The sequence below is a fragment of the Penicillium lagena genome, assembly GCF_028827675.1.
Source record: "Penicillium lagena strain IBT 129212 chromosome Unknown utg000008l_segment0_segment0, whole genome shotgun sequence".
Lineage (NCBI taxonomy): Eukaryota > Fungi > Ascomycota > Eurotiomycetes > Eurotiales > Aspergillaceae > Penicillium > Penicillium lagena.
Window position 1 is genome coordinate 2,231,142 of NW_026623229.1, and position 22,594 is coordinate 2,253,735.

A 22,594-nucleotide genomic window follows, 5' to 3' on the forward strand; every position below is an offset into this window, starting at 1 on the left:
ATGGTCTCGGCATCGCTTATCTGGAAGTCCCTGAGATATTAGTATTGTGCCTTTGGTCCATTCTCAAACATATGATGGGTGGTATAAGTATATCTCACTCGTTTACTTTTGATTTTTTTCTGGGATATACACATTTTCGAGTCTTTGAACCAACTTCCGTTTTCTCATATCTAGACAACAAATCACTTATGGGTTATCTTGGCCATTTGCTCGGCCGCAGAGTCGAGAACAGCCTTAATCGTCTCTTTGGAAGTCATGCGCTCGAGCCAATCCTTCGCATTCGGAAAAGCGTCCACATCGAATCCATCCTCTGTGAATGCCATGCCAGCTGTCCTTTGCCAGGGAATGAATGCCACATCGGCATATGATAGCTTGTTCCCAACCAACCAAGGACCATCACCGAGGTTCTCACTATTGGCTTCTTTCTGTTTGCTCAACCAATTATCAAGCACGCCTGTGACACGCTTTGCTTCATTAACATAGCGTTCCACTGCACTCGGGACTCTCTCAGAGTGGTATTTCTTAAACCAGTAGCCCTGTCCGTAGTATGGGCCTTGGCCGGAGGCCTGGAGATACAGGAACGAGCGTGCGAGCTCGGCTTCCGCGCTGCCGGGTTTGAAGCTCAGCTTGCGAGGCTCCTCAGTGTCATATCTTTCGATCAGGTATTCGGCGATGGCCCCGCTCTCCCAGATTGTCAGGCCGGTGTTGGGATCATGGATGGAAGGTAAGCGCCCGTTCGGGTTGATGGCCTCATATTCAGGGCCCTTGACCTTGGCGAACTCGACTGGGACGCTTTCGAAAGGTAGTTCGAGGAGCGTGAGAATGATGCCGACCTTGAGAGGGTTGGGGCCAAGGATGCCACCGTAGAGCTGGATTGGCTTGATTGCGGACATGTTCTAGTTTTAATGAGATAAATTCTTCACGACTGTGTGTTTTATGGGAGCATAGATTACAGGCGTTTGCTCTGCTTTTATAGGTTCAAGCTCTGGTTTAACATTTTAATTAATTCAAATGTCAATCCACATTGCTCGGCCCTAGAAATACCCGAGCCGGCTGAGATTAATAATGTATTACAATTCACGGACGAACAACGGATCGGACGAGCAACGGACGAACTCTTGGCAGGATACGGAAATCCAGTTTACATTAGTAAATCCCTTCGCTAATGGCGTAGAAAATTGAGGGTTAGAAGACTGTCCATTCTGCAGATAAATCTACCCCTGTTAAGTTAACCTTAAATCGGATTACTAATGATGGCGCCGGTGCTGGATGTATCGAGTAGTCAAATCAGAAGACCCGCGTGGATGTCGACAAAATGAATGAAACATTCCTGATTGAGCCAAGCAAAGACAAGTTAGTGTCCGTCCATGCTATGCGCAACATTGCATTCTTCTTGATTCCGAACTTCATCTCTGAATAGACCGAATCACGATATCCTTGGCACAATATGCTCTAATCTTCAGAAGAAATAGGTCTGCAGAGCATTTGTGTCTTCCATGAATCGATGTTCTACAATGGACCCTGCCAGTAGTTCCATCAAGGAACCCCCACTTGAAACAGTAGGACCGATCTCGAACCTGATTCTTTCACGACCAGTACTCTTCGAACTCCTTTGTTTCAGCAAGAAAAAAATTCTTGAGTTGAATAGACTAGGACGTAGAATTGTTAGAAGCGGGAACTGACGTAAACTTGGAGACACAAACTGACAGAATATACTCTGGTGCATGGAGTATTGTCATTTCATTGACTGCTAAAGCGCCTTGGGAAGTTGATGTCTGCTAGCCGCAGAATGCCAGAACTCTACGCCTTAGATGAGCGTGTGCCTGCTCTTTTGGTGGACTCTAATATCAGAAAAGGAAAATATAATAGTGTCTCCGCTTTGGAAATATCCTTTGACTCTGTTGTGGAATCACTACCTGATAATTTAGATTGAGACTGCTCTGCTAAGGAGACTGGACCCCAGTAAGTAATGAAACAGCTTGCTAACGAAGAACCAGAATTTAGGAGATAGTGCCCCATATTGTCTTCCCAAGCCTCAGTGACATAATTGCCATTGTCTGCGCATCTTATAACAGCCCCAGATTCTCCCTACTTTATCTACGACGAGTCCCGTATCGTTCCATGATTACACAATTTGGTGGCCAACAGAAGCTAGCCAGAGTCTTACTGCAAATGGTTAATCCCAAAATTAAGGCTCTTGAGAGCAACATTCGCTGAACAAACGAGTATGTTAGGCTACAAGTAGTGGCTTCGTGCTTCGTATAGATATCTGCGGAATTATTTTCGATCGTGCGGCTTTGTTCCTGATCTGCACCAGTCTCATATCACAACTACTCCCCCTCAGGATCGCTTTACTGGGGTTGCGGTGTGTGGGTATGAAGGGTCGTCACCCTCGCCCTCACAATATTGATCCTCGGTGTCTTGGACGTCGGTGGGCTCTTCCGTTCTTCCATCTGGCGTGACATTATAATTAGCATTGGATTTTTTGGTGAGCCGGAAGCACTCCGTTCTGTCTTGCTGGCATAGTCTCTCTGCGGACGTAATTGTGGGTGTTATTTTCAACACTAGGCGGCCACGTGGCCTCGCCTCTTGAAGCGGCAACATTCCTTAGCGGTTTTCTGATCACAAGGCCAGTTCCTGAGGTTCCTGAGTACCTAATCAGCAGATCACGAGTGGGGGGGGCGTTAAGTGGATCCACTGCCCAAGTCACCTCCACGCATCTCTTACACCGGCGGTGGGATCGAATACTAAGCATCTGGTTCGACACGGGAGCATTGGCTAAATTTGGGTTTTTCCATCATCACCATTCGGGAAGTGAATATCTCCTGTCTTGTGGCAGCCCTCATAAGTGCAGTCATTCCCGAGTGGCGCTTATCGGGAACTAGAATCCTTTATCTGCTCACCGACTCTTTTTCTCGGGGGGTGTTCATTGACACGACACGCCATTATTAGTAGTTTCATTATCACTGTGAGACCCCAAAATGGCTCATCGCGTGCTTCTCTGCTAGCTTTTCGTGCCGAGCCCGTGGGACTGCAGGGAAGAAAAAGAAAATCCCGCACGACATGGCCTGACCGTATATCTACATAGGACCGTTCTCTTCGTGACTCTTGGTTGTCTTCGGTCATCATGGCTCGCGTCAAGCAGGGCGTATTTTCATGGGAGGATGTGCTGGCCCAGCGGTACCAGAGTGAGTTCACCCTTTTCGTTCGCTTCTATCTTTCTTTTCCAATGGACTTTCCAGGCAACAAACCTCCGCCGCTCCCCCGCACGCCTCGGGTACCATCTCCGCCGCAGCCTCAACCCCAGAGTCGCCTTCTCGCCCGACTGTCGCCCGAGCTGCGGCTCATGATCTGGGAGTTTGTCCTGGGCGGACACAAGCTGCACATTATCCAGCGCGGTGGCCGGCGACTCGGACATGTCGTCTGCCCCGACGAAGAGAGCTGCGAGATCTGCCATGGGAATGGCATTGCGCAGCCTGTGAAAGAGGCCGGCCCGGTCTTCTCGAGACCCGGCCGGGATAATATCCTCGCTCTGCCATTGGCATGTAGACAAATGTATGTACCTTCCGCCATTCTTTCTTGGGTTGCGTATAGTTTATACTTTGTACCTACTTACCGACCCTCCCTAAGGTACTCCGAAAGCATCCACCTCCTCTATTCCCTCAACACCTTCGAATTCAGCATCCCCTGGACCCTCCCCTACCTCCGCCCCGCCATCCCCCGCGCCCACTGGACCTCCATCCGCGACGTCGAGCTGCGCTGGTCTTTCCCGGGCCACTGGCTACCCAGTAAAGACCCGGTGCGCGCGGTATACGTATCAGCCGGACGGGCCCAATGGCTCGAAACATGTCGCACTGTGAGAAGACTGCCAGCCCTGAAGTCGTTCGTGCTCGTACTAGCGAGTACGTGGTTCTGCGAGCCTGTGGAGAAACTGGCTGTGTTTCTAGACCCATTAAAAGAGATACTGGCTCACAAACACATCCACAACCCGATCTATGGATTGGTGGATGATACGACGTTTTGTAGCGAGGACGAACTATTACTACTTGACTCAGATGTGGAGCATGACTCGGACTCCAGCGGGAGTTATAGATGGCGATCGTCGCCGTCGTCTTTGTCCTCTTTGTCGTTATCGCTTGACGATGCTCCAAGCAAAAATGAGGATCTGCGCTGCTGCAACGATGATTCACTTTGTATATGGGAGCTCCGCCTGCAAGGCCAGTCATACTATGGCCATGAGCTCAAGCATGTGGAGGAGGATTTGCGACGGAGAGGTATTGGGTGCTGGATTTCCGCGGTGTGACTAACATTGTAATGTACTTTTTTGGGTGTTGTTTTTCTTTCGGGGTCTGCAATAGCATAATTCGCTGCGTTTCATCCAATTGTCAGCTGAGCCGTGAGCGCGAGACACTGGCTAGTTAGTGAAAAGGGCCGACACAAGGCGACCGGCGTCAGTACTGGCACCCAGAATCATCTTTTCCAACCAGATTTATTGGGGAATAGCCAACTGGTTACAATACCACGCAGTCTGCTTGAATGCTTTGAAGGGTTGCACTTTTGTATATAAATCCATAGCTTAGCACGTCCCCATATCCCTTGGCAGGTTCTAGGGTCATTAGGCGGAGCCTAATCCCCCGCCGAACGTTAATCAATGCAACAGCAACAGCATAAATGGAGCAACTCAGTTACATATTCATCTCCAGGACTGGAAGTAGGCAGCGCTCAAGTAGTGTACAGTATACAGACGCAATGCATTCAGATACCCACAGAAATGATTAGATCCTTAGATCCTCAGAATGCCGATACATAATTTTATGTCTGTCTTTATGTTCCATAAATACCACAGGATCTGCAAACACCGGATATGTAGCGTGGAATTCAAGAATGCGGGTAAGCATATCTAAGCAATGTCACAGAGAGACGGTGGCATCTGTGCGTGGATGATCGGCCGATCGATGATGGGCAGTTGTTACCTTGCCTAATTTGTTACAGTGGGGGATTCTCTCTGTTCCTTGCTCCTCCTGTGCTTGGTGCTTGTGCTTGTGCTTATGCTTGTGCTAGTGCTTGGACGTGGACTTTATTGCAGAGTTGGTACCACATCCTCCCAAGGAGTAGGTACGTGCTACGTCAGCGCCATTATACATAACCAAGATTATACCGGAGAAGTAGAAGAAGGCAAATCACATACTCCAATTGCCTTCTATCAATACTTTATGCCTGTTAGGAAAAGAATCCATAATCATTCAAACATCTCCAGGACGAAATAATGACTCAATAATATTCCGCTCCATTGCCACGATCCTTGGCAACCCCCTCCTTACTTGCACTAGACTAACTACATACATTGGGTTAGTCAGGTAGCGAGACCCTGAACTAGGTAACCTAATTACCTTAAGTTATATCAGTGCCTTGGCCAGGGCTGATGCACAACAACAACAACAACCAAGGAAAAACAAGAATTACCAGCCTAGCATCAAGACTTCACCAGACCCTGACCCACTTTTTACCACATATATCCGCGGCGGCCCCCAAGAATAATTATTAATGGGCCCGTGCCCCCGGTCCGCCTTACGCACGCTCCCCACTTGACTAGCCAAGGCTTTCTTGGTTTTGCAAAGCTTTGCGCTGCCCGGGGCTGTGGCTATGGTTTTTGTGGGGGGGGAGTACGCGTTCGTCCTACTAGTCACCAGAAGGATTTATATGTACAAGAAGTATAAACTACACGTAGTGTAGAATATTCAGGAATACATTTAACTCATTCACTCAATGAGTCTAGGTCTAGATAGCTGTACTCGTAGGCATCAAGCAATCTTGGGATGTAAAAGCTAAATTATTCACCTGACTCGCTCCGTATGTTACCGTAAACCCAGACCCACACCGACGGCAGGGATTTTGCGCTAAAGAAACATCGCGGGGAAAGATCGCACATCATAATCAAACAGGGTATTTTTGGGCAGTCAGGCACGGTATGGGTTCAGGCAGAAGGATGGGAGCCAAAAAAAAATTAATTTAAGTATATTATGGTCCCTAGGATAAGGATACATAAGAATAAAAAGAAAAAAGAATGATGAAAGTGAAATTGACGAGAAGGGAAGGAGAATATAAAGGACAGCAGACACAACGTCAATCCATAGATTGAGTATGTGCCAGATAAGCAAGGGAAAAAGAGGTGTAGACCGTGTCTCGTCTCGTACAAGCATATGCCGCGTCGTCTTCGGCATAACGTAGAATTGAATCATCACCACCGGCGCCGTGCGAAATGATTATACCCAAGAAGCCGTTCTTTCATGATGCGATATCCGTGGAACCCCATAAACAAAGAGAGAGAGAGAGAGAGAGAGAGAGAGAGAGAGAAAAAAGAAATGGATGTGGGAATCGTGATCGGTATGAATGTGTTGTTGCTCGTGTGAGCTGCGTTGATTGCAAGGTCTTAATTCGAAAGCCATGATTCGTTTCGTTTCATGGCGGTCGCATGCCGAGGACAGCGCGTTGAAGTTGGTCCGATGGACCGGAGCCGCCACTGCTCGGCTGATGCTCCCATCAGCTCCCACCGGGAGCATCAGCAGCGCGAGGCTTGCGCCGGGTGTCTGCACGTATAGTGAAATAGTGTGCACAGGTGTCAGACATGGCTGGCTGGCCGTCTCTGGGATCGGTATCCAGAGGGTAGGGTAGATCGCGTGGTATGCGCGTCCAAGATAGGTGACGGAAAGGTCAGAGAGAAAAACATCCAATACTCCAGTCGAGAATTATCGTCCATCGGGGGGACCCCGGTCGGGGCCAGAGTTGCCCGAGTTCCTCTGTCGCGTGTTGAGCCACTCGGCCGCGGCCTCCTGGCGCGAACCAGGATGTTTGTCGTCGGTGCGGTCGCCCCGGCTACCACCCACGAGGCTGCGCGGAAGCAGTGCGTTGATCTCGGCCGCCAGAGCGGCAGCCATGTAGCCTCGGAGTTCGCGCTCCTCGCGTTCGTCCTCCTTCATCAACCGGCGCTGATCCGACTTGGACATATTCTCCCGGCGTTTTCGGCGGATCTCTTGAATCGACCAGACCACAACCTCCTCGGGGGCTCGTGTGCGCGGGCTTCCATGGCGGGCGGGGCTGCGAACGTAGCGGCGGGTGACATCGGTGGCTCCGTCAATCGAAAAAGCAACGCAGTACGAGATAGGTCGCCCCCAGCCTTCCGTGTACAGCCGGGGCTGGTCCCAAGCCTCCTCGCAGGCATCGACATGCACCCATCGTCGCTGGTGCTCGGAATACACCTCGGTCCAGACGTGATCCTCCGAATTCCACACCCAGCGCACACGGCCTCCGACCGCGCGGCAGAGCATGCTAAAGCAATTGGCCCACTCGCCGACTCGGCCTCGTTGGGTCTGGAGAAGTTGCCAAACATCAGAGTAACGTGGGAATCGTTCGAATGCGCCGCAGCTCGGCTCGGAGCAGCGGTAGAGCTCAACGCGGGATGCTCCACGGGCGGTCTCATCGGGTGTCGGGGGTGTCATGCCTTGTGCGATCGTGGGCATGTGACATTGGGAGCATGGCGGGTTATTGACGAATTGAAAGAACGATCGCTTGAACCATCTGTCCTGAAATTAGCACATGAAAAGGACAAGATCCAGAAGAAAACGCACTTTAACAAAGCACGAATCACACAGTCCTGATATCCCCATTCTGGTTTGCCTCCTACGCTGGCAGCTTGAGCCTGGAGAATCTGACTTTCCTCCTCTGCCTCCGAATACAGCCGATCGAGGGGAATCAGACACAGGGCCTCGTCCAGGAGGCCCGGGTTTTCGTATTTGGTCGGTGTCACGGACAGTCCTTTAAGCAGGTTATAGAATTTCAGGGATGCCGCATCTTGTGGCGGAGAGGGCATAATGGGGAGGCCCCGGAGAGCAGGTGATGGAGCCGTTTGTTGAGTTGGGCGAGTTGGCGTGCTCGTCGCGGATGCTGGGGGTGGAGGTGGCGTCCGGGCGGGATGAGGAGGCATCGACGGGCTGGAGGGCGCAGGCGTGACGGATCGCGACCGGGCCTGTTCATAGAGACGGTTGAATCGCTTGGTGCGCATCAGTTGCTCGAACTCGCGGGTGAGGGACGAGGCATCGTAGGTCGGGGGCGGCGAAGCCCGCTGGGGTCTGCCGTCCGCCATAGTCGGTCGCAGAGGAGACGTCCTCAGTACGGGATCGGGTCCAGGATCGGGGATGCTGGCTGGTCGAGTCCCTGGGGAGGTGTATACAGGTGGAAGGGGAGGGATGCTTGGGAAGTAGTCGTAAATGATAGGGGAGGGACTGGAGGGAGGAAAAGACAAGAGTGCTAAGCAACTGCGTACGCGGTATTACAAGCGTCGTCAGCGCCTTGCCCCATTCACCAAGAGCGCCAAGCCGCGTATTGTCGTACGCGTACAGACTGGCCAACGTGACGTGGCCTACCACCCAGCGGTGCGAGAGATGTCCCGGTGATGTCCAGGTGCTGGAGGGAGTCGCTACTATCCTTTCTCTCTCGTCCTCTATATCTACTTCCTGTCTTTCCTCACGACTTGCTCTGCTGGAGCGTCCCTCTGCCGACTCTTCACATAGCGGAGACGCGCAAGCGTCCGTCTTGGCGCCTCGCACCGATCGGGCCAGAGCCTCGAAGACCCACCCGCACTATTCCGTTTCCAGCGGGGCTGACATCCTCACTGTCCAGGGGGCTTGGCGGATGGTCCGGAATGGATGTGCCTGTCGATCTGTGACAGTAAGGATTGCGCAACGGGTGCGACCGATGGCGTGGGCCTCACTCATATAATGTAACGATGGACACAGTATTTTAACTACGAATTGCTAGGAGACATCGTCAGTTGAGCGATCTATCGACTTAGTTAACTATCACCACATGCACGATGCACGACATACTCAGTTGTATATCAAGTCTCGTTAAGACGATGAAATATATACTCTATTTTGACTTTTATTAGATGCATCTTCGCTTAGTATTGCCAACTTAAAGTGAGGATCAAAAAGCCACAATGTCGAAGTATTCTGCTTCGTCGCGCCCGACCGCTGTATGTTAGTTAACCGGTTGTTGACCCCCGTACGGACTAACTCGTGCTCCAACTTCGGAGCTGGCATTGTTGAACACCTACAAATCCGAAAAAGCACGAGGCAGGATAGAAAGAGTGAGCGGGCATACCCAAGGTTTACAGGAGACCTGGATCAGATATATATTTTCACTCGGTCCACCCTCAACCCGTATTAACATCTCCGGTTAACCACCTTGTTGCATTCGCAGCATGACAAGACACCGTCCAAAGGATTAGCTAACGTCTCTTATAAAGCGAGCCTTATTTTAAGAGTTCATCATAGTACAAGCATAATCCTGATCCGTGCAAGGGTCCATCCAAATCGGCACTGGAAACCGAGAAATGGCCCCCAAATTCCTCCAGCCGCCGACCAGCTAGCCGAGGTGCTACTTAGTAGTTAGCCAAGCAGAGCCCCTTTGCCTGCCGAATATATAACTATAAGCCGGCGATCTCTAATTATTATGTGTTACCTCTGGAACAAAGAGTTCCGATGGAAGTGCACCGCGTTCATAATGTGATTATATATTCTACTAGCCTGTGTCCTATCGATGTCATGACGAAGCCACTAGGGATTGATCAGAAGTGGAAGAATTGGTGGGAGGGTTGAAGAGGTTTTGTAATGAGTGGTTGTTATCTCTCAACGGTGGGCAATAGTCAGTCTGTATTTGCCATTCAATGGCAGCCGTGCAGAGCTAGAAGCATATGCTGTTGTCGCAGAGTTGATTTCTGACAATTGCTTCCCGTGGCCATGAACAGTGAAAAGCACTCAAATCGGGTATGTAAAGCAAGAAATATTTGTTTACAGGGGAGTCAATTATACCAGTAGATTTAGCGATAAAATAATGGATTAGTATAGATCTTCTGCTTGATTCATTCCACCACATTTATTATTCTCATCCATTGTATTCACCGCTCGGTGATAACTTCGGAGTTTGCCGGGAGTTTGGTCGAGTGGTTTAAGACGTTAGATTTAAGATAAGGCATCCTATCTTGTTCCCTAATGACGAAAGTCTCAGGGGTTCGAATCCCCTAGCTCCCAATTTTTTTTGGCGTTGTTATCATAATAGTAAACGACCTACCTAGAAATAAATTAAATACATAGATGGATAACTGGTATCAGCCCTCTCAGATATTGTAGCAAACAACTCCATCTTTCTGTGACCGTACCACTGTGACTGACGTCAACCCCCCATCATCTGACAGACAGCCGACGCAGCTCTCCTCCCCTACGTACACCGTCAAGTTCAGGCCCACGACGCCCAGCTTGCAAGTCCTCCAATCATGCACCCGCCAACGGGCCCTGGACGCGCACGACAGCTACCGATCTGGCAGCTTGGCACTCACCCCCGAAGCCACCATGACAACGAGAAATTATTCATGTCATGCCGTACACGTATCTCGCGTCAGCGGGAGGAACCCCCACTGCCGATGACTCTAGTGAGATAGGCCAGTCCGACCGAGCCTCGCGCCACCCCCTGGAAGGGGCTCGATGCGGACATAGCCTAGCCTAGCCATAGAACAATATAAAACAAACCAAGGACAAGAAAGACGCAATGATAGATAGTAGGAGCAACTAGGTGTAAGCAAGCGCCCGCCACACAGAGAAGAAAAGAATGTTTGAAGGGAATGAAATAAAATGATATAAAGCAATATCCCGAAGCAATTAACTATGATAACCTAACTAAGTATGAGTTGCAGCAACGCCGAACAGACCCAGAATTAGAACCAGAGCCAGACACGCATGATTTGAGAATAGAGCAGAACATAAACTTGGACGTGGAGCAATGACCCTTGGAAGCAGCGAGAAAGAAGGGATGATGGGATGAGAGAGTAACCGAAAAAAAGAAAAAGAGAGCATGAATCGTAAAATGTAAAATATGCGTCCACATTGAAAATACCTTTGCGCTTTACTGCATGGATGCTAGGGAGGAACAAACACGGACAGGGACATGCAGGGAATGAAGAAGACAGACAGATGATTGAGGCCATCCATTCACCCCCCAACATCCGCATTCCGACTGTCATCTTTTGACGCGGACTCGGACCCAGTGCCCGTCGAGATAAGCGTCGGCGCGACACGGCGTTTCTTCGGCTGTTGTGCGGCACCCGACTCCGCATCTTTGCCGTCTTCCCTCTCCGTGTCGCCGGCAGTTCGGAGATCGCGTTTCCCTAACACACTACTGCTGTTGGTCGTCGTGTTAGCAGCACCGCCTGTTGGACCGGCGGACATGGGGGTTTGTGGTGGTGTAGTGAGAGGGAGTGCGGAGGGCTGGGCCGAGTGCGTTGCTGTTACAAGCGGAACAGATCCGAGTGTTGGGGTTGGGTTGTTGAACATCGCGGTACTTTGTACTGTAGACAGTTGGGTTGTCCCTGAGCTGGCGGAGTTGGACCGCGTAGGACTGGCGGGTGGAGCTTGGGATGCGCTGGGTGCGGCAGGCCCTGCGGACCCGGTACTGTTTGATGGTGCATGGTGGCTCGTCTTGACTGGGGATGGGACGTGTGTGGGTGTTGGCAGAGGGGTGACGGTCGCAGACGAATGACCCGAGCTGACGGGGTGCTGAGCTGCCGAGGTTGACCCCGAATACAGCTGGCCCAGTTCCCCGGGCGCGAAGGAGAGAGCAGAGCAGAATCCGTCGGAGGAGCTCATGATCAATGTCAAGCCGTCATTCGACCTACAGGAGGTTAGCAGAGGACAGAAGATAATATGCCATGCCACACTTACCAGGTAAGATCGGTAAAGGTAGCAAAATGCAGGTTGCTCACAACACAAAGCGGACTTTGTTGTTGCGTATCATAGACAAGGACAGCATCTTGCGTGGCGACGGCATATACTAAACGGTAGGGAAGCGCAAATACCGGAGTCATCGAGCTTTGGCTGGCGTCACTGCCCTGATTTTCATTTTGCGGTGATTTGGAGGCCTCGCCAGCTGCTGGTGTTGATAACGAAGGCTGCTCCTTCGGGGGCTGATTTGAATCTGTCGGAACGACGGAATCAGGCAGAGGAGGGAACATATCCTCCCCGGACGACGTATCCAGGGTAATGTTTTTGGCAGGTTGAGCGTTCTGCTTCAGTGTGTACTGCACCGGCGAGCATTTGACGGCCACAGATGGCTTCTTGTGACCAGGAAGGTGGGCGATGGGCGGCTTGCCGAAGCCCGCTCGTGTGTAGACATAGACGGTATTGATGATCTCGTCTGTGGTCTTCGCCGGGTCGGTAGCTGACGCATGGAGGGTCTTGAACTGGCCAGCCGGCGTAAACAGCAGGCTACCGTCGGGGGTAAATGTCAATCGCCGGAAGAAGGATGTAAATGTCTCATTTGCGTAAAGATTGGTGTTCTTGACGGCGAGTCCACCCCAAAGGCCCGGAGAAGAAATATCAAGCGGCTTCACCGCGGGTAACGGCAATGACGGGGCTGGTGAGGCCGAGCGTCGGATCGATGGAGACGAGCCAAACGATGAACGCCGGCTGTGCGACACGGGCGGAGGGTCCATCGGCAAATTCGAAGCCATTGGAGTTCCCGGAGTTGAAGGAGCAGGAGATGCAATGGCAATGGAGCTGGTTGTGCTTGGTGGAGGTCTGCTCGTCAAATCTGGGGGTGCTGGGCTGCTGGAGGAGATGCGTTTGGCAGGCAAATCCATCTTGAGGATCTTCCCATGCGGCGTCAAGGTGAACTGTCCATCCTTCGTCTTCAGGCTGTAGATGTGCACGGAGCGGTCGGAGGACTGTGTCGCAACAAATTCATTGAGCGGATCCCAGGCCACGCCTTGTACGTAGTGAGAGTGTTCTGCAATTTGGCGTACCATTTGCCCTGAGAGTCAACGTTAGCAACCACGCTGCCCGACACACAGAAACCAACCCACCTGTCTGGGCATTATAGATTCGAGCAATATTATCCATGCTCCCCGTGATGATGAACACCCCGTCCGGGGACCAGGCCAAGTCGTAGATCTCCGCGCCGGACGAGCGGCACATATGTTTCACGCGCCATGTCTCTTTATCGTCTGATGGATCCTCGCCTAGCGCATGTGTCTGTAGTTCTGACGGTACCCAGAGCAAGACATTGCCGTCGTCTCCGGCCGATGCCAGCATCTCACCTGCACTCTTTTTTTAGCTCGGGTCCTGTTGGAGCGGGCAAGACCTCCTACCTTTCGGACTGAACCGGACCACATTAACTGCTTGTGTGTGCTTTATCAGAGTACTCAGATAGGTGACCTTGCGTTCCTCGCCGGTCGACTCGACTCTCCAAATCTGTAGTGTTGTGTCAGACGGGGATGGGTGTTCGACGGGGTGTCAAGGAGGACATACTCGGACATTGTTGTCACTAGACACGAGGTCGTCAGCAAAGCCCTGCGAGACGTCAGAGTCCATCTGAACACTTACTTTCCCGCCGTAGCTAGACGGTTCTTGCCATTGGGGTCGAAATGGACCGAATAGATCGGGGCATTTTCGTTGTGCCATGAGATGAGCAGCGGGGAGGCCTTCATGGTGACCACCACAGCTCAATGAGCTGTTCTCGCTGTTCTCGCTGTTCTGGAGAATCTCGGCAGACTGGAATCCTGGCGAGGTCACGAGGGAGACTGGCGTGGGCGGTTTCAGCTGGATGTGAGGGATCGAAGGGTCGGAAGATTGGAGGGCCGTGAGACTGCTTGGGGCCAGTCCAGGAGGATGGAAGCGGCTAGAGTAGGGGTGTGGGAGGTGACGACGGGCCAAAGAGGGAAGCAGGGAATCCCAAGGGTTGAGGTGGTTGGGTGAGAGAGAAAGAAGGGACGATCGTTGGTCGAGTCGTGTCTGGGCGACGCGACCGGCGATCGTGAACCCCGATGTAAGTACAGAACACTAATTAGCGGGCAGCGACGGGAACGACCAACGCCTGGATATCTATCCTACAGACTAAATAAAATATCATACATCCGGGTTACGACACCCACTTCCCAATCGTCTCCCCAAACCAGCTCGAGGCTTTCTCGCGCCGCTTATTGCGGGCCTCCTCCTGCGACTTCATGAACGGACTGGCCTCCTGCATGTAGATCTTCTGCTGGTCCAACTGCGCTTGGTGCGCCCGGATCTCCAGCTCACGCTCATGCGGTGTCAGCTTAGCCAGCGGCTTGGACGGCTTGAATCCAGCCGGGAGGGCCTCATCGCCAGTGGGTTGGTCGGGCTGGAAGAGCGATGTGAGCGGCGGCGGCTCCGTGCCCGCAGCCTTGCACTCCTCGACCCGCTTCTCGTAGTCGAGCATCTGGTGGTAGAGCTTGTCGGCATGCATCTGGATTTGCTCTTCCCGGTCGGCATCGTATGCAAAGGATGAGGCGTAGCCCAGGGCCTGGAGGAATTTCTGTCGGCCGTTAGTCTGGTCCCCATGTCGGTCCAAGCAGTAGAACTCACGCTCTGGGTCTGGAAACAGCGAGAAAAAGTCGCATTCTCCGCCGAACACATGGTCAGTCGGGCCTCGATCTGTTTGCGCCAGTTGCCCGTCTGGAAGCAGTAGGTCAGGGCCTCGTGCTCCAGCGCGCAGTTCTCCATCGCCGCCCGCTGCACAGTGTCCCCACGCTCCTTGTACTTTTCAATCACCTTCGAGGCCCCGCGGACCCCGGCACTCTCGTCGGCATCGACGGGTGGCTTGTAGGTCTTCCAGAGATGAGCGTAGCGGCCATCAGGATAGAGAGAGGCGGAGGGAGTGGTGGGTTGGGAGGCGTGGTCGGGCGATGGTGATGATTCTGGAGTGGATGGCTCGGGGGCCGGCTTCACGCCAGCAGGCACGTATCTATCGGGGGATTCCTGCTCGAGATATTGGCGCAGACCCGGATCGAGCTTCTTGACCGGGTCATTTTTGGTCGAGTCCCAAAACCAGCCCATGGCGTTGTGGCACTTGGGGGAGGGAGTTGGAGAACAAAAATGGATGAATGGCTCCGGTCGCAGCAGAACCCCGGGCTCTCTTGAACAACCAACTCCCCGTCAACACACGACGCGTCCACCTCGCCGTTCCTCCACCATGGCCTCCAGTATGTTTTGATTTGATTCGCCCTGAATGAAGGATTGTCCTTGCTAACACTATCACTACACAGCGCGCCAGGAACGGCAGCAGATGCGGCAGCGCGGTGCTGCGTACGTGCATCCATGACCCCGCGACACAACACAGCTGACGGCGAGAACAGGACGCGCAAAGCCAAGGAAGTCGACTTTGGTTTCTCATTTGGAGGCCCGACAATCGACGAGCCTTCAGTTCTAGATGCGGCTCCACCGCAAGCAACGCCGCCCGCAGAGTCCCAACGAAGCACTCGGCGCACACCAGGCAGCGCGCGAAATAATCTCCCAGAGAGACCCTCGACTTACGATATACCTGCGGACGATGTGCCGGAACAGACGCGGAGTGCGAAACGGAGACGGATTAGTATGTTACATGGCGGAGCATGAATGTTGTGATCGTGTATTGACGCGCTGGAAGATCCTCCAGGTACAGACACAACGACGCGACAGAGCCCTGCACGACCGAAAACAGGTACCTCAGCGACCCAAGAGGCCGGCAAATCCAACACACTGGCTAGTGTGAGCCACGTCCCAGAAGTGGTAGCTATAAATCCACCCAAAGCAGCCCCGACGAAGCAACAACCACCCTCTTCACAAATCATTGGCGCGGAATCAGCTACAAACCCTTCTCAAGAAACCCAACCAACTGTCCAGTCACCACCAAAGGCGAAACAAGCACGCGGCAGGCCGCGCAAGAGCCAATCGCCCAATCTCCGGCCCCAAGCCAAGGCCCTACAGGATACTATCTCTTCACCAAAACGCACTCGACAAACCCCAAATTCGCAATCGAAGGCAGGTCCCTCGCGAAGACGCAGTGCTTCAGAGACACGACCCCAGGCCGGATCTGAGGCAAATGCCGAGACGAGCAGGACGACTCGTGAGCCTAAAGCTGGTGCAGCCATCGTGGCAGAAGGGAAGAGGCCGCGGGGTCGTCCGGCGCGTACAGTCGATGGAGATGATTCCACCCAAACTGCAGAGGACGTGGCACGCGAGCAGGAGACATCCAAACCCAAGCGTGGTCGTGGCCGACCATCAACTTCTGGCAAGGCCCGCGAGTCTCTTTCTCGACCAGAAGCTCCAACGGAGCCTACACCAACTCCAGCTGAATCGTCCGCACCTAAGGGCCGGGGTCGAAAATCCGCATCGAAAAAGACTGTCGAAGAGCCCGTTCCCTCGCCCTCGCCCGAGACACAATCGGATTTATCTGCGCCCAAACGCGGCAGACCGTCTGGCAAGAAAGCCAACCGTGCACCCGAGCCCGAGCCGGAAGAAGAACAAGCAGAAGACGAAGACCGCTCCGAGGTACCGCGCCGCCGAGCCCGGTCACCCCGCGGGGAAACAGTTCCCATTACAGTCCACCGGCTAGCCAATGCATCTGCATGGGGAGGAACGGACTCGCCCGTCGACGAGGAGGAAGAATCCGCCGATGAGCTCTCCACCCTTCAAAAGACCAAACTGCCCAACCGCGGCGGCGTCAACCCTGCCGATGTGCTTAGCCAGATCTGTCGCGAGACGCTGGAGAAGACTCTCGAGACGCTGAAGACCGGGATCGCAAGCGAAACAAACGCCACTCGCCGCGCCGAATGGACCCGCAAACGCAAAGCCGTCGAAGCCTTCGGTGCAGAGCTGGACGGCCGGCTCCTGGACCTGAGCGAGATGCTCGACAGCAACTTCGTGCTCGGTGTTCAGCTCAAAAAGTCCAAACGCGAGATGTTGGACTTGCGCAGTCATCTGTATCATGTCCGCAAGGAGCGCGAGGATATCGCACTGCAGATGGACGCCGTGCGTGCGAAGCACATGGAAGAGGAGAATGCGAAGTCGGTATGTTTATCTTATCCCCTCTTTCTTGGAGCATACTTCTGACTATCTGCTATAAGACCCGCACCGCGATCAACAACTCGCTGCATACTCTCGAGCTGGCTCTTGACCGAACCCAGCAGCGTACTACAACAACAACATCTACAAACCCCTCGTCCGTCGACGTGGAATTCATGCTCCGCGCCGTCGCAGACGATGTTAGCTGTCTCGCTCCCGGGGCGCAGGGCGGACTATTGACTCAGTTGCGGACATTCAATGCGCAGCTAGAAGCTACGGCTCGCCGGTTGGAGAGCTGAGGAGGACTTGTGATTGTATGGAGCCCATAATGGAGCGGAAGTGTTTATTTCTAGGAGTTTTTTCATGATACCATACCAACCCAGATGTGTGTAGTGACTTTTTCTTGTCGAATGGATATACGTCGATGCCGAATATGCAATTTTTTCTAATTATCCAGGTACTCTGCTTCATTAATCAATCCGCAGTGGAACAAAAAATAAGTTTCCGACGCATCTGACTAATTCGTCCGATGGCCGACTTAGTTACCAATCAGCTGGAGTTCAGGTGGAGCTCTCTAAGGGTTTCTAGAAAAGCTTGTTAATTTTGGTAAAGAAGTATAAAAGGTGCCTGGATGTAGGCGTATTAATCTTAAAACACGCCAGTTTCGCCAATTGACTTTTTTCTCCTCTTCTTCCTGATCATCCTCAACTTGGCAATTGTCAATTGATTGCTACCCAGTCTCTCTCTCAAGCCAAACCATCACAATCCACGACATCAACACCACCACCACAATGACAAAACTTTTCACCCCCCTCAGCGTGGGCCGCATGCAACTCACCAACCGCCTCGCCCTACCACCAATGACCCGCCTTCGCGCCGACGACACACACACCCCTCTGCCAATAATGAAAGACTACTACTCCCAACGCGCCTCCGAGCCAGGAACACTGCTCATCACCGAGGGAACCTTCATCGCCCCACAGGCAGGCGGGATACCGAACGTCCCGGGCATCTGGAACTCTGCGCAGATCGCAGCATGGAAGGAGATCACAGACGCAGTGCACGCGCAGGGCTCGTATATCTACGTCCAGCTGTGGGCGCTAGGCCGTGCTGCCGATCCGGGAGTTTTGAAGGCCGAGAATGCCGAATTTGAGGTTGTTTCCGCCAGTGCGACCAAGTTGACTGCGGAGCATGCCGCCGCGCACGCGCTGAGCGAGTCCGAGATCCGCGAATACATCGACCTCTACGCGCAGGCGGCGCGGAACGCCGTCGCCGCGGGATTTGACGGCGTCGAGATCCACGGCGCGAATGGGTACTTGATTGACCAGTTCAGTCAGGACATGACCAATACCCGCACCGATAGCTGGGGCGGCAGCATCGAGAACCGATCCCGCTTCGCGCTCGAGGTCACCCACGCCGTGAGCGAGGCCATCGGCGCAGACCGCACGGCTATCCGATTCAGTCCCTGGAGCACGTTCCAGGGGATGCGCATGGCGGACCCGGAGGGTCAATTCTCCTACCTTGCGCAGAAGATGGCAGAGCTGAAGCTTGCGTTCGTGCATCTCGTTGAGCCGCGCATCTGTGGAGCAGGGGATGCCGAAGGTGTCTCCGAGACCGAGAGCCTGGATTTCTTCCTACGTGCCTACGCCGGCGCTAGTCCCGTCGTGATTGCGGGTGGGTATCAGTCGGACTCGGCGCGTGAGGCTGTTGATACCAAGTATAAGGACTACGAAGTGGTCATTGGCATTGGGAGGCCGTGGACCGCTAATCCGGACTTGCCGTTCCGGATTAAGAATGGTGTTCCCCTTGTGCCGTATCAGCGCGAGTTCTTTTATATCCCCAAGGATCCGAAGGGATATGTTGATTATGAGTTTAGTAAGGAGTTTGAGGCTGCCAAGGTTGCTGCGGCGGCGGCGGCTTGAGAGGGTGGTTTTGGGTGCATAGTGGTGCGATGTCGTTTTTATAGACCAGAGGCGTTTTTTGTATAGACATTATAGAAATGAGGGCTGTTTACGATCAACGAGAATTGGCGCTTAGGGCGGATTGATCGTACTGGGTGGATACCTCTCATACCATACTTGATCCTTGGTTGGTAAAAGAAATAACTTATCTTTCAATAAATATATGTAATTAGCAGTGGCAGGGTGATAGCATAGATTCGACAAGAGTTGAGAGTAATGAGCCTTCAGTACGGTTCATAGATACCGCCTAGTCTGCCCAGCATTCCTTCCCGAGCACCTTCCCAATTCACTTCTACCACTAGTGCCTAGACATCGAGATCACATGCCTACACAGCATTGGAAACCAACCTCTCCCTAAGATGCTGTGTGGGGGTCCTTGGCTACCAACAGTACCGCCAAGCCAAATTCACCTTCCTGTTGTGGTCTAATCGCACAGATAGCCGATCCTGTCAGTCTCTGTTGATCGTCTATCTCCCCACAAACATACAAGCGCTGCCTCTCTCGTTCAGGTTGGGTCTCGGCTAAGTTGGCCACTAACCAACCACGGAGCTTTCGCATGCGATATGAGCGGGCCAAGCCGCGTCTCCGCTCGTTGCGAGTGGATGGCCCTCGGATAGAGCTCCGCTCGGCTTCTGTTTGCGGGGGGGGTTGTTATCTATGGAGTTCGTTGCCGCTCCTTCGGTGAGGGGGAGATTGTTATTATTGCTATGTCGGAATATTTATTATAAGGACGTCGGGGGGTATGCGCCAGGAACGAAGGTTGTCGCTGTCGCTCCCCGGCTTCGTCTTTTTTTGATCGCTTGGTCAGACCCATTGGCAGAGTGAACATTTGCAAAATGGCAGGTGATTCGCCTCAACCTGCTGCCACCGGCAATGCCTTCGATATTGAATCCAAGACCGGGGGTCTGCCAGCCGGAAAAGCAGACGCGGCGCTGGAGTTTCTTCGGACGGAAGATGCGGCGCTCTACTCTGAAGTCGACGAGAAGAAACTGGTCCGCAAGATCGACTGGATGATTATGCCGCTGATGTGGGCAGCGTATAACCTGCAGTACCTCGATAAAGTGCTCAGTAGGTGATTTCAAGACTATGTGTCTCTTCATCGATTCTGACATGAGATAAACAGTCAATTATGCCTCCGTTATGGGCTTGCTCACCGATACAAACATGAAAACCAACGAGTTCTCCGACCTGACCCTCGGTTTCTACGTCACATATCTGGTGTTTGAGCTTCCGACGGGCTTTCTGATGCAGCGGCTGCCAACGGCGAAGTATTTGGGGGGCAATGGTATGGTGGTGTTGGCTGATCTTGGAGATATGGGTTATTACTGACACTGATCTAGTTATCCTATGGGGTCTAATGATCACATTAAACTGCACCGCACAAAGCTTTGCAGGGCTGATGACGCTTCGGGTTCTACTTGGATGTTTTGAGAGTGTAATTGCACCCGCGTGAGTGTTTTGCCTGCCATTTGACTTCCTTGAACGTCTTCTCACATCCAACCCAGATTGATCCTGATCACCTCTATGTGGTATAAGCGGAATGGTACGTCGAGCCTCTCTTTCGCTTGGTTTGGGATAACTAATTTGATCCAGAACAACCCACCCGCATGGGAATATGGTACGTGGGCACTGGGACGGCGTCCATCATGGGCGCTCTGGTAGCATACGGTCTCCTATTCTACACGAGCAACCAGTTCCACTCATGGCAGATCATGTTCCTGATCTTCGGACTGATCACCATTGCCGTGGGAATTTGCATCGTCATCTTCATGCCCGACAACCCGATGACATCGCGACTGACACACGCCGAGAAGGTGATGGCAATTGAACGACTGCGCGAAAACCGCACCGGTATTGAAAACAAGAATTTCAAGCTAAAGCAATGCCTCGAGGTCTTCCAAGACCCGCAGACCTATTTCATCGCCGTCATCGTGGCTTCCTCGAACGTGCCCAATGCCGCAATGAGCAGCTTCACTTCCCTGATCATTGAGAATTTCGGGTTCACTACCAAGCAAACCGAACTACTCAACATCCCCAATGGCGTAATCAGCATCATCACCATCGTAGCGGGATCATGGTACGCCGCGCGGTATGATCAGCGCTGTCTCTCCATCGCGGCGTGCTATCTATGCGGTTTACTTGGCGGCTGCTTGCTCGCTTTCCCACCTAAGAGCATGAGAGCCGCCCAGCTAGCAGGCAATTACCTGACGCAGGTAACGGGCTCCGCACTGCCGATGATCTACTCCCTTGCCAGCGCCAATATCGCCGGCCACACGAAGAAAGTGACCATGAACGCCGTGATGCTCATGTCGTTCTGCCTGGGCAATATTCTCGGTCCGCTCACGTTCCGCACCAAGGACGCACCTGATTATATCCCAGCGAAGATTGCGCTGGTCGTCACCACGGCCGTGGCGATTATCTTTTCGGTTTTGCTGAAGTGGTACTATGCTTGGGAGAATCGCCGGAGGGATCGGAGACATGAGGGACAGGCGCATCAAGAGAATTCGGAGTTTTTGGATATGACTGATCGAGAGAATCCGGAATTCAGGGTAGGTGACCGTTGACCAAATTGAAAGGCACTCGCTGACTTCTTTTCTGCAGTATAAACCGTGATTTTGGCTGGGAGGGCTTGGAAGCTCTCGGCAGGTACAGATGGTGGTTAGTACGTGCGAACTGTTCGTCAGAAGACATTGGACGACACACGTCGGCTTCTATACTGCGTAAATAATGACAACAATCCGATAAACAAGTTTAGAAAGGTGTGGTGTTGACTGAAGACAATGTGTGTATACTACAAGCTTCATCGAAGCTCCCTCAGGTCTTCTCAAGACAGAGAACTTACATCCTAGCAGCGAGCTACCTAGCTACATAGCCCTAGACCTGAATGCCTTCACAGCGGCCGACAAAAAAAAAGCTCAGTTCTCCCCACCTACCCCAACCAACCCAGTCAACTCCAACTTCTCCTCACCGCATCGTGTGTTGCATCATCGGATTCGCGCAGGATCCGATCCTCCGTCACTTTCTGGCCTATGAGCAACACGCACTATTGTGCGGAGACGATCCGATCACGATGCTTGTGTTACCGACTCATCCGCTTCTCCACCGATCTGCATACTGCAACCACTATGTATGTACCCCGCAACATAATTTGTGATCTCATCGCATGCCGGTCATCATGTTGGGGTTTGTCCGGTACATCCGATCCACAAAACAGGGACCGCAAACTTCGTAATTGCAGAAGGAAAGGGGACCCCGAATACGTTCGAGGTTTCCATGGTTTTGGTTTCTTCAGGTCCAATAATCTGGGGGGTTGGTGATTTCGGTACCTGTATCGTCTGACTGTCTGGTTACTGTCCATCTCCGAAACATGGCTTACGTCTCCCTCCCCTCACTCCGCATGTCACCAAATCGTGGAGAAGGGCGCCTGGCACCTGGTTCGTCGGGCGCAACAGAGTTGGAGACAATGGCCGAGTGCCCGCACCACCCCTCACCGTCTCTACCAGTCGAACCAAACCTGTTTACAGACAAGGCCAAGCTTGGCTGGCACATCGGACGATCGACAATCCTGGTCAGATGGAAAGCATGAACTGCGGGGACTAGACTATAGAACCTTTGGTTCCACCTCTTGTTCGTTGCAGATCTGCAAATCCTACGACTGTAGCTATTGCTCTCTAGTTATGACGCTATGAGCGAAGCGCCAACTCGGCTAGTATGTATCTAAATTACTCGATGGACCAACAAATT

The 22,594-nt window shown here is 52.7% G+C and overlaps 10 protein-coding genes across 10 annotated transcripts; 5 read left to right on the plus strand and 5 right to left on the minus strand.

The window, feature by feature from the left end:
* Positions 1 to 182: 182 nt before the first annotated feature.
* tpcF (glutathione S-transferase tpcF) lies at positions 183 to 893 on the minus strand (the record flags this gene model as incomplete). The annotated part of the gene is made up of 1 exon (XM_056983451.1): positions 183 to 893. One exon carries the CDS (start codon positions 891 to 893, stop codon positions 183 to 185), a length of 711 nt encoding a protein of 236 aa, XP_056828945.1.
* Positions 894 to 3,127: 2,234 nt separating this feature from the next.
* N7510_011527 (uncharacterized protein) lies at positions 3,128 to 4,303 on the plus strand (the record flags this gene model as incomplete). The annotated part of the gene is made up of 1 exon (XM_056983452.1): positions 3,128 to 4,303. The coding sequence occupies one exon, from the start codon at positions 3,128 to 3,130 to the stop codon at positions 4,301 to 4,303; it is 1,176 nt and encodes a 391-aa protein (XP_056828946.1).
* Positions 4,304 to 6,444: 2,141 nt separating this feature from the next.
* On the plus strand, positions 6,445 to 6,672 carry N7510_011528 (uncharacterized protein; the record flags this gene model as incomplete). The annotated part of the gene is made up of 1 exon (XM_056983453.1): positions 6,445 to 6,672. One exon carries the CDS (start codon positions 6,445 to 6,447, stop codon positions 6,670 to 6,672), a length of 228 nt encoding a protein of 75 aa, XP_056828947.1.
* Positions 6,673 to 6,746: 74 nt separating this feature from the next.
* Positions 6,747 to 8,140, minus strand: png1 (peptide-N4-(N-acetyl-beta-glucosaminyl)asparagine amidase; the record flags this gene model as incomplete). The annotated part of the gene is made up of 2 exons (XM_056983454.1): positions 6,747 to 7,575; positions 7,626 to 8,140. The coding sequence occupies 2 exons, from the start codon at positions 8,138 to 8,140 to the stop codon at positions 6,747 to 6,749; spliced, it is 1,344 nt and encodes a 447-aa protein (XP_056828948.1).
* A 2,902-nt stretch (positions 8,141 to 11,042) lies between these two features.
* On the minus strand, positions 11,043 to 11,696 carry N7510_011530 (Chromatin assembly factor 1 subunit B; the record flags this gene model as incomplete). The annotated part of the gene is made up of 1 exon (XM_056983455.1): positions 11,043 to 11,696. One exon carries the CDS (start codon positions 11,694 to 11,696, stop codon positions 11,043 to 11,045), a length of 654 nt encoding a protein of 217 aa, XP_056828949.1.
* A 71-nt stretch (positions 11,697 to 11,767) lies between these two features.
* Positions 11,768 to 13,534, minus strand: N7510_011531 (WD40 repeat domain-containing protein; the record flags this gene model as incomplete). Its single annotated transcript, XM_056983456.1, has 3 exons — positions 11,768 to 12,858; positions 12,911 to 13,149; positions 13,431 to 13,534. 3 exons carry the CDS (start codon positions 13,532 to 13,534, stop codon positions 11,768 to 11,770), a joined length of 1,434 nt encoding a protein of 477 aa, XP_056828950.1.
* Positions 13,535 to 13,965: 431 nt separating this feature from the next.
* Positions 13,966 to 14,903, minus strand: N7510_011532 (uncharacterized protein; the record flags this gene model as incomplete). Its single annotated transcript, XM_056983457.1, has 2 exons — positions 13,966 to 14,382; positions 14,433 to 14,903. 2 exons carry the CDS (start codon positions 14,901 to 14,903, stop codon positions 13,966 to 13,968), a joined length of 888 nt encoding a protein of 295 aa, XP_056828951.1.
* Positions 14,904 to 15,164: 261 nt separating this feature from the next.
* On the plus strand, positions 15,165 to 17,188 carry N7510_011533 (uncharacterized protein; the record flags this gene model as incomplete). The annotated part of the gene is made up of 3 exons (XM_056983458.1): positions 15,165 to 15,438; positions 15,502 to 16,895; positions 16,952 to 17,188. The coding sequence occupies 3 exons, from the start codon at positions 15,165 to 15,167 to the stop codon at positions 17,186 to 17,188; spliced, it is 1,905 nt and encodes a 634-aa protein (XP_056828952.1).
* Positions 17,189 to 17,680: 492 nt separating this feature from the next.
* Positions 17,681 to 18,811, plus strand: N7510_011534 (alkene reductase; the record flags this gene model as incomplete). Its single annotated transcript, XM_056983459.1, has 1 exon — positions 17,681 to 18,811. One exon carries the CDS (start codon positions 17,681 to 17,683, stop codon positions 18,809 to 18,811), a length of 1,131 nt encoding a protein of 376 aa, XP_056828953.1.
* Positions 18,812 to 19,686: 875 nt separating this feature from the next.
* N7510_011535 (putative MFS transporter) lies at positions 19,687 to 21,463 on the plus strand (the record flags this gene model as incomplete). Its single annotated transcript, XM_056983460.1, has 6 exons — positions 19,687 to 19,918; positions 19,974 to 20,135; positions 20,191 to 20,299; positions 20,356 to 20,393; positions 20,444 to 21,399; positions 21,452 to 21,463. 6 exons carry the CDS (start codon positions 19,687 to 19,689, stop codon positions 21,461 to 21,463), a joined length of 1,509 nt encoding a protein of 502 aa, XP_056828954.1.
* Between the last annotated feature and the right edge of the window lie 1,131 nt (positions 21,464 to 22,594).